Source organism: Saimiri boliviensis, chromosome 8, assembly GCF_048565385.1.
Source record: "Saimiri boliviensis isolate mSaiBol1 chromosome 8, mSaiBol1.pri, whole genome shotgun sequence".
Classification (NCBI taxonomy): Eukaryota; Metazoa; Chordata; class Mammalia; order Primates; family Cebidae; genus Saimiri; species Saimiri boliviensis.
In genome coordinates this window covers 114997823-115008035 of record NC_133456.1, presented here as the reverse complement: position 1 = coordinate 115008035, position 10213 = coordinate 114997823, and the positions used below count along the sequence as shown (strand labels likewise).

The 10213-nt window shown below is 46.4% G+C and overlaps 1 protein-coding gene across 3 annotated transcripts in view; it reads left to right on the top strand.

Moving 5' to 3' along the window:
• The first annotated feature begins 154 nt into the window (after positions 1 to 154).
• Positions 155 to 10213, top strand: part of FBH1 (F-box DNA helicase 1) — a 47112-nt gene continuing 37053 nt past the window's right edge. For 2 of the 3 annotated variants that reach the window (XM_039478556.2, XM_039478555.2), the window contains exon 1: positions 155 to 277. Coding sequence is in view for 2 of the 3 variants with exons in the window: in XM_039478555.2 (XP_039334489.1) it covers position 277 (1 nt within the window). In the remaining variant the exon portion in view is untranslated. Of the gene's footprint in view, positions 278 to 546; positions 3909 to 10213 lie in introns of those variants that run through there. The other variant, XM_010349693.3, reaches the window with a different exon arrangement.

Genomic DNA, 10213 nt, shown 5'->3' with positions numbered 1-10213 from the left:
CCTCCACCGATTGCGCATTTCTATTGGCCATAGGGGCCGTCCGTCAGCACGCCCCCTGCGGTCTCGCGTCTCGATTGGCCGCGGGGGCCGTCTGTCCGGCTCCGGCGGCGGGCGCTTCCCGAGGCTGCGGCGGGGCGGAGCTCGCGGAGGAAGTCGGCGGCCGTCTCGGGCTACTGGTCCCGGCCAGAGGAGGAGCTCGCTGCTGGGGGACGCTAGGCTGGGCGGCCGGCGGCGCGAGCCCGGCGGTGGCGGCGGGGCCCGGGTCCGGAGCGCCACAGTGCGTGAGGCCGCAGACGTGGCAGGGAGCGTGGGAGGGGCTCCACGATGTAGAAAACTTAACCTTCGGGGTCCTGCGCGGGGCGTCCGGGCCCGGGGTGGGGCTGTGGGGGCTCCGGGGGCGCGGGGCCGGGCTCGGGAGAATGCGGGCGTGGGGGTTCGGCCGCCCGGGCCATGGGCAGGGGGAGGGCGCGGCGGGGGTGCGCGGGGGAGGCCAGGGCGCTTACTGAGCTTGGCCAGGAGCGGCCCCTGCGCTGCCCCCAAGGCCGGGAAGGCGCAGCGTGTGGTTCCTCGGGGCTGGAGGGGCACGCGCGGGGACGTGGCCTCGGCTGCTGGAAGGCCGGGCTTTCCCGTCTGCTCTGACGTTTTGACCTTGGGCAAGTCATTTTCCGCTGCTCTCTGTCCCTCACCTGAGCATGGGAAGCCTAAGGCGATGTGGGAGGCCTGGCGCTGGTGGAGGGCACGGCGAGAGCTGGGCAGGCGGTGAGTGATGGAAGAGGCCAGTAGGTGTTGGGTTCCTCACCGGACCCGATTAGGTGCCAGTCACTTCACCTCTCCCTGTTTTCAGTCCCTTTAGCGGGTAGTATGGGAGTCGCTCCTGTTTGCCAGACCTGAAAACGAGCACCGTTTACATCATTTATTGCACTCTTTGGTCCACAGACAACCCTGTAAGGCATCAGTCAGGTTTTACAGGTGAGGAAGTGGAGGCCTGGCGAAGTCAGTGACTTTCTTACAGAATTATGGGTAATAAAAGTCTTTTGGAAGGCAGGATGGTAGCGTGTGCCTCTGTGATAAAATACGCGGAGATAAATGAAAAGACTTCTGGAGTGGGTCCATGAAGATAAGTCCGTTTTGCTCATAAGCACATTCAGTTTGGTTAAGGTAACAGTGTTGTGGATAGCCGTTGGAGACAGAACTAGTCAAGTACCAGCTTTTGCTGAGGTTATTGTGCTATCGTGCCTTGTCACTCCAAAAGGCATAAAAGTTGTTTGAAATGCACAAAAGTGTAGGGTGTGCCAGGCAATGTTCTGACGGCTGCCGTTGAAGTTAGTGCAGATTAGAAGTTGAGGCATCTGGTAGCTTCGTACTTGTTGCTTTTACTCCTGCCACCTTCCCGTTTCAGATGACTCTATCTTCTCTTGCATTATGTCTCTAGTTTCCCTGTTTTTAAAACATAATTGCGACACATGGGTTCACAGTAGGTTGGAATATATATATTTTTTGAGACTGAGTCTCTCTCGGTCGTGCAGGCTGGAGTGCAGTAGCATGACTTCGGCTTACTGCTATCTCCGCCTACTGGGTTCAAGCGATTCTCTTGCCTTAGCCTCCCAAGTAGTTGGGATTACAGGCGTGTGCCACCATGCTCGGCTGATTTTTTGTATTTTTAGTAGAGATGGGGTTTCACCATATTGGCCAGGCTGGTCTTTAAACTTCTGGCCTCAAGTAATCCACTCACCTTGGCCTCCCAAATACTGGAATTACAGGCATGAGCCGCCGTGCCTAGCTAGGTTGGAATATTTGAACCCAGGATAATTGGTTATGTCATTGGTGTTCCACATTCAATTCTGCCTCTTCTGCCTTCTCTGTGAACTTATTTTGGTCTGTATCCCCCTTTGAATAACTAAGTGATACTGTATGTGAATCTCTCCAACAGCCCCTGTGATTTTCTGGGGCTAGAGCTCGGTCTAGAGGGGTGGAATCTGCACAGTAAGCTAATGGACGGGGCTGTTTACTGGGTCTCGCTGTTTTCCGGTTGGGCTGCTCATTTCTTTTGTGCAGGCGTTTGGAGTTTGTGGTCTGGCCTTTACTGTCACTTCACATGTAGTCGTCATTGGTGCCGGCTTGCTCCCTGGCTGTCTTTCCTTTTTCTCTCGTTGTTTTTCATGAGTGTGCAGCATTCAGCCATGCCCATACATATACTCATCATATGACATGTTTTGTGATTTATGAGTGTGTGTAGATGCCACTATTGGTATTAGATTTAGAATTCTAATTTTTGGTTTGTTGCCATCATCTTTTCTCTGCTTAGCCCATTCCTCTATCCCTCCTAGGCTGATTTTATTTGGAAACTGAATTTGGATTCTATCTTTGCCTTTCTGGCTGTGAAATTACCTACTTTTAGAAAGCATCGCAAATCTTATATCTGCAACTGTCATTCACATGCCTTTTGAAGACCAGTCTCTTATTTCAGAGGACCTCCTGGAGCTTAAACATGGTGTTCCACGGATAACTTAAAACATTATTTTTAAAACTAGGACTTTAGGCCTCCCTCTCACTCTAGGGAAAAAGTGACTTAAACAAAAGCATTGTCTCTTGTTCCTTAACGTGGTTTGAATGATATTAACATCTCTTTTAACGTTCTACTAGAAATGTCAGTTATCCTGTTGCTCTTTCTCTTTTATCTTTCTCATTCAATCTTGTCCAAAAAAGCCATATTCTATTCACTTGTCCTCTCTGCCCAAAGTCTGCTGCTCTCAGGCCTTTGCCAACTCCCACATAGGTTGGTATTGTGGCTTTCTGACTTGTTTTCCTGACAATCTCCATGTCTCTCCACCTTCTATCCTCCCTCCCGAGTCGCTGCCCTAAAGTGTAAATTGGATTGTGTAATGATTCTGCTTTAAAAATTGGATGAGGCTGGGTGTGATGGCTCACGCTTGTCATGCTACCACTTGGGGAGGCTGAGGTGGGTGGATTGCTTGAGCTCAGGAGTTTGAGACTAGCCTGGGCAACATGGTGAAACCCTGTCTCTACTAAAATAGAAAAAATTAGCTGGGGATGGCGGTGCGCACCTGTAGTCCCAGGTACTCAGGAGGCTGAGGCAGGAGAATTGCTTGAACCCAGGAGGCGAAGGTTACAGTGAGCTGAGACCAGAGACAGTGAGACTCTTGTCTCAAAATAATAATAATAATAATAATAATATAATAATAATAGAATGCTACCTACCTGATAAAGTCCAGCTTCTTTTATTGAGCCCAATTTAGCATTATGTTTAAGGACCTTTGTAGTCTGTGGCTCCAAATTCCTTTTCCAGCTTTGTCTCCTGTCACTCCTCATCAGGGAGCCTCTTGTGCTGATGAAACCCAGCTTTCCTGCCACACCAGTGCATTGTTCATGCCTCTGTATTTTTGCACACATTGTTTCCTTCTGCTTTACTGAATCCCATGATTCTTTCCAGGCTCAACTCTTCCTGAAGCCTTTTTCAACATGCCTAACTCTATTTACGTTTCTTTACTATCATAACACTTCATGCATGCATTTATGTCATTTTTATATTGCTTTCTGTTTAGTAACTTGTGTTTGTTTTGGTAGCCGCCTTATGGGCAGACTTATTCACTTTTGTATCACTAATGTCTAAAATAGCATTTAACACGAAGGATACCACCAGACAAAGCCGTCATAGAGTTTATAATGAATCTGGGACATAGCAGATACATAAAGGTAGTTTTATGTGGAATGAATTGACTGTAGGAAACGTCTTTCAAGTATATAAAATTATATTCTAGACCATAAATACTGATCCTTCTCTTGTTTTTTCAAACATTCCTTCCTTTCCTTATGAGAAACATAGAACGGAAAGCCCGGCCATCCTTGCTGGCTGTCATACATGAGTGCTGTCTCCAAGGGAGTCACAGGTATCTCGGTTGTGAGAGGATCCGGGGGAGATTGAGCTTACTGCCTGGGACCTTTTGGACTTCTGGAGAAGCAGGCTGTGGTAGCCTGGCTCTGCATCAGTGAATGCCCGGGGAAGGAGCTGGAGCTGTATTTTGCTTGCTTTCTGCATTTGTTTCTTTCAGAGCTAATAGGGACACAATATTTTGAATTTTTTCCATTTTGAGTCTACAGCATTTAGTGGTATTTTCTTTATAGTTATGTTTTCTAAATACTTTTCAATTTCTTCAGTTCTGACATTTTACAATGATTTTAAAAATGTAATATGGAAATTAAACTTGAGGCTTTCAGAAGCTGCTTTTAAGCTTTCTAGATACAGAGAAAAGAATGTCACAGTAGGAAGTACACTGGACTGGGGAGTCAGAAGACCGGGTTCTTGTGTTGGCACTGCCACTCGCAAGCTGTGAGGTGACTTCAGGCGAGTCTTCTCTGCGCCCCAGTTTAATCATGGCATAATTGTAGGATTGCTCTGAGGGTCAAATGAGAATATAGGAAAGAACTGCAAAAGCTGTAAAGCACTTAGTAGCTATATGATAATTCAGAGCTTCAAAGCCAAGGAAGACAGCCTACACTTGAGAAGGAAGGGCTGTAGCTGTGCATATGTTCCTTTAATCAGCAATTATTTATGAAGCAATATGTGTTGCATGCTGGGCGTAAATTCCTCTCTACTCCTTCCCACTAGACCAGAGAGCTTTTAGTCTGGGATGGAAGACATATTAAATATAGACTTATACAAATAATTGTTATTAATATAATATGTAATACAATAAAATATTAAAACAATAATTTGTGTAAGACACATATTAAATGGACACTTACACAAAGAATTGTTACAAGTATTTCGGCTGTAGGGGGTGGTTGCGTTCCTGCGAAGTGCTTCCTGGCTTAAGTGATTACTTTTATGGTGCTGGAGTTGAGAGATGACACAGTTAATGACTGAAATTGGACTAGTCCCTTTTCACAGGCTGCCATTGGAGCTGTCAAGTGTCTGAGTCATTGTGATAATGGGCTACATTGCGGGGCCCCTGGGCCATCTCCATAGGGGATGCCAGAGGACAAATGCCCACTTGCTGGTCTTCACAGAGCGCCCTGAGAGTAAGAGGCATGTGGGAAACTGACCTAATTAGCTGACTCCGAAACTTGTCCAGATTAGCAAAACTGCCCTCTGTGGATCTTTGTTAAACTTGGGTATGGTATTATAGTAGTTTCTCCAGTCAGGTACTTTGTGCTAGAGACAATTTGATTTTTTTTTTTTAAAGAGCAATTATTTAATAATTTTTCCTGCTGGGTGTTCTAGGTACTTATTATCTTCATCTTACCCATTTAGGTCTGTAACCTCTAAGTTTTAACATACTTCTTGGTGTGAGTTCTGATTAGTAAAGGTAGGGGAAGAAAGGAAATTATTTGGTATCAATTTCAAATGATCCTGAATGGCTAGGGTAAGCTTTGCTGTAGTAACAAATAGATCCAGATATGTCATGACCTCACAATGGAAGTTTATTTTTCAATCCCATAGCAATGTAAGGAGGCTGCAGATGGGTCATGAGGTAGTTGGAGTTTGCGTGGGTAGGTGTGGGGAGGGCTCTCTTTAAAGCAGTAGTCCGAGGGTTGAGGCTGCTGGAGGTTCTTCTGTTTTGAATACCCAGGTTCTAAGGATGTCCTGGGAATCAACTTCCCAGTTAGGGGGAAGAGAAGAGTGGAGGGCAGGCCTGGAAGAGGCACAGGCTGCTGCTGTTCCCTTTCCATTGGCTGGTGCCCAGAGGTACAGCGACATCCACCTGCACACAGGACTGGGAAGCAGAGCCCGGCTGTGTGCTCAGGGAGAAGAGCAGCAACATTCTTTGCAGGGAAACCTGAAACACTGTTTCACTTTCTGTGACTTGTTTTGTAAGTTGTTTTTCAATAAAGGAGATTAAACAAAAGAAGCCAGGCAAATGAAAGCATAGTGGAGGAGCAGCCTAGTTCTCCCTGAGGATTGCTAGATTATCTGTTATTTCCACCTTGTGCACTTTGAGGGATGAGGTGATAGACATGATTCCTTCCTTTTAGTGCCCAGTAGTAGAGTTTTTGTAAGGACTCATTCAGGGGAGACTGAGAAGGGTCTCATCTCCATCAGGGGACCTCAGTAGGGCGAGGTGTGGGTCAGAGTTGGCTGGGAGGGGACAGACTGTCATCAGGGTGAAGAGATTTGAGGGGTGGTGGAGGGCCAAACTGCAGATCATGACCACTTTGAAGTCAGCAAAGGCCAGGAACCATTTGGCGAGGGCTAAAAGCTGAGGGTTAGCAAAGAGGTGGGTCCTAGAATGGGGACCCCTGAAGTGGAGGACCGAGAAGTCACACTGTTAGAAAGCTGTCACAGAAAAGGCAATGTGGGAATGAGCTTACTTAAGTCTAGGGAACATAATGGTTTCGATACATTCTGGTATTTTTCTGTCCTGACACCTGAGGGCTCTAACACATTTCTGTTGGTCATTGTGGAAGAGACCATGCCCAATTTGGTGTGTAGGGAGACCAATTTCAACCACTTTCGGAGCCTTGTAGAGTTTGCAAAGCTCCATAAGTGATTCTGATCTCTGCACCCACAAGAACCCCTAGTTTAGACACAGCTTCCCTTTATCTGTGTGTGTTCACCATGACACACTCCAACTTCACTCCTGAAGAATCACAAGCAGCTTCTAGCAATAAATGTCCTTTACGGGAGGTGTAAAGTGCATTTGCTATGTAAGGAGGGAGGCATACCATGAGGTTTGGGTGACTCAGGGAAGGAGGATTTTTATGGAAGAGGTAGCATTTGATAAAGTTATTTTTGAATTGCTTTTTTAAAAGGTATTAAGAATAGAAGGGTGATTAGAATTCTAGTGTAGTGTTTTGGTTTTATTTATAACCATTTAGCAAGAATATTAATGCTATTGAAATAAAACTGATGGGCCTTTTAGGAGACACTTGGATTGGTGTGGTAGTCACATAATTCTTCTGACGCTTCTGTTGCAAGGTATTGACGAAGGTTTAGAGATAGGTGTTGTTACCCTCAATGTGGGTGATTCGAGTACTTATATATTGTCTCATTCTCTGAATTCAGCATGGCAGGTTATTATAATGCTCATTTTCTTTTTTTTTTTTTTTTTTTGAGACGGAATTTCGCTCTTGTTACCCAGGCTGGAGTGCAATGGCACAATCTCGGCTCACCGCAACCTCCACCTCCTGGGTTCAAGCAATTCTCTTGCCTCAGCCTCCTGAGTAGCTGGGATTACAGGCACGCACCACCATGCCCAGCTAATCTTTTGTATTTTTAGTAGAGACGGGGTTTCACCATGTTGACCAGGATGGTCTCGATCTCTTGACCTCGTGATCCACCCGCCTCGGCCTCCCAAAGTGCTGGGATTACAGGCTTGAGCCACCGCGCCCAGCCTATAATGCTCATTTTCATAAGTTAAGGCTTTGGTGATGAATATACCTGCCAAGTGGAGGTCTTCTGCTGCACCCCACAGCCTCGGAGGGGCTTTAGGGGAATGTAAAGTGTAATGGGTGTAACTGCAGAGGAGGTGGACACAGGGGTCCTGGCTCCCAGTTCAGGGCATCACATCGCCTGTCTCTGAGACCAGAGATAGTTTAGTTTTCCTGATCCTCAGCTGGTGCCAGAAAACTTATTTTTGATAAATATATCCAGTAAATCCAACGGGTGGGGAATTCAATAAAAGTGCCAATAAAAATTCAATGTAAATACCAACTCTACCCGTTAGTTACCTAAGATACAGGTAACTCATCTTACCTGTATCTTACTTAAGATCTCATCTTACCTATATAGAGGCCAGATTGCCAGTTTAGGGCCCCTCCCCCAGTGCTGAACCTTAACTCCTTCCAGGGTGGCTTCATGCCAGAACACACTGGAATATACCGGAACTCCCCGGAAGCAGAACACGGTGTTCCAACACTCCCATTAGCTCTTTCTGTTACTCCTGTTTCTTTGTTAGATTTCTGCAAACACTTAATCTTCTCAACAAGCATTTTAGATTCAGATGTATTTTATGAGATAGATACATAAATAATAATCTCTCTTATTCATAATTACCTTTTCCAAAGTAGTTCCTTTTGGGACTGAACATTTTTGATGTTCTCTCGTCAGTCTGTTGTGAGGTACCAGGGAGGTCTCCCTGTGGGAGCAGTTCTGCAGGACATTCCTAGGGGTTGAGCCTAGGCTCCTGCACCTCCCAACCGAACTCTCCTCCCTGCTCCTCCCCCTCTTGGGTGCACTCAGTATTCGTAGAACATTCAATGGACTGCTACCTCAGTCCATTCGGGCTGGTATAATAAAATACCATAACTGGGCTGCTTCTAAGCAGAAGTCTCTCACAGATCTGGAGGCTGGAAGTCCGAGATCAAGGTGCCAGCAGATTTGGTGTCTGGTCAGGGCTGCTTCCTGGTTCATAGACAGCACCTTCTCTTTTTGTCCTCACATGGTGGTGGGAGTAAGGGAGTTCTGTGGAACCTCTCCTGTAAGGGCACTAATCCCATCTGATGCCATTTGTGGGGACTCTCCCCTCATGACCTTATCGATTCTCAGAGCCTCACCTTTTTTTTTTTTTTTTTTTTTTGGAGACAGAATCTGGCTCTGTTGCCCAAGCTGGAGTGCAGTGGCACCATCTTGGCTCACTGCAACCTCCACCTTCTGGGTTCAAGTGATTCTCGGGCCTCAACTGCCTGAGTAACTGGGGTTACAGATGCCTGCCCACCATGCCTGGCTAAGTTTTGTATTTTTAGTAGTAATGGGGTTTCACCGTGTTGGCCAGGCTAGTCTTGAACTCCAAACCTCAAGTGATCTACCTGTCTTGGACTCTCAATGTGCTGAGATTACAGGCATGAGGCATCATGCCTGGTCCAGAGCCCCACCTTTTCATACCATCACCTTGTGGGGTGAGGATTTCAGTGCGTAAATTTTCAGGGACATGAACATTAGTCCATGGCAGACTATGTGTCTGGCTCATGCTATCTACATACAGAGGATACAGCAGTGAGTGAGATGGGCTAGCTGCTCTCCTTGGAGCATGCTTATTGTCATTTCGACTCTCAGGCATGTGATTGAGACATCTTCACCTAGTTGATGGTCATGATCAATGCACCGTTGTCACAATTAAGTGACTGCAGAAGGCCTCGACAAAGAAATTCTTTTTTTTTGAGACAGAGTTTCACTCTTGTTACCCAGGCTGGAGTGCAATGGCGTGATATCGGCCCACCGCAACCTCCGCCTCCTGGGTTCAGGTGATTCTCCTGCCTCAGCCTCCTGAGGAACTGGGATTACAGGCACGCACCACCATGCCCAGCTAATTTTTTTTTTTTGTATTTTTAGTAGAGACGGGGTTTTACCATGTTGACCGGGATGGTCTCGATCTCTTGACCTTGTGATCCACCCACCTCAGCCTCCCAAAGTGCTGGGATTACAGGCTTGAGCCACCGCGCCTGGCCAAAAAATTCTTACATACTTCACAAAAAACATTCCAAGGTTCATCCTACATATGTAAGTATGTTTTCTGTACGGATCTGCCAACCTTGGTTTGTAGCTGTTTCCAAAAGCCAAATTTAGAAGGCCATCGTAGATTTGGGTGGACATCAGACCCTTCAACTGAGCCTAATTTTCTCACTAGTTATGTGCCTTTTCATTGACTTTCAGAATCCTTCTGGGACCTGACACACCCATTCAGCTAAGCAGGCCTGCAGCTGACCTGAGGTCCTGGGTTTCAGATTTGAGTGGTTTGATGTTGGTCTTGCTCCTTCTTGTTTTCTTGTTTTGTTTTTTTCCGTGATTTTATCCATGAAAGCTTTTCCTCTCCAGGCCAGTTTGGCAGTAGATGTTCACCTCCTACTTAAGTGAGATATTCACTGTTGGTAACTTTCTTCAGTGAGTGTCTCCAGTTATTTCTTTTTTCCTTTTTTCCTGACCCTTCAGCAGGACACATTGTGTCTCCAGTTCTAATTGTAGATACTGTATTGACCAGCTCTGAAGCAATTGGGACTGTTTGAGGAGAGAGAAAAGCAGGCATGAGTCCACTCTCTTGGATCTGTAGGGCCTGTGGATTTGCTGCCTGGTCTCCAGCAGCTGCTCCTGCCATTGTGGAGCACCTCACCCAGTATTTTCCGGTGTTCTGCAAGCCATGTTGCAGCCCTGCCATGTCTCTTTTGCCAGTATGCCCAGCGGTCCCCATTCAGGCAAAATAGTCCTTGGGCTATATTTGAAATACGAAGGGTTTTAAACAGGAAATAAAATTTCATGTCT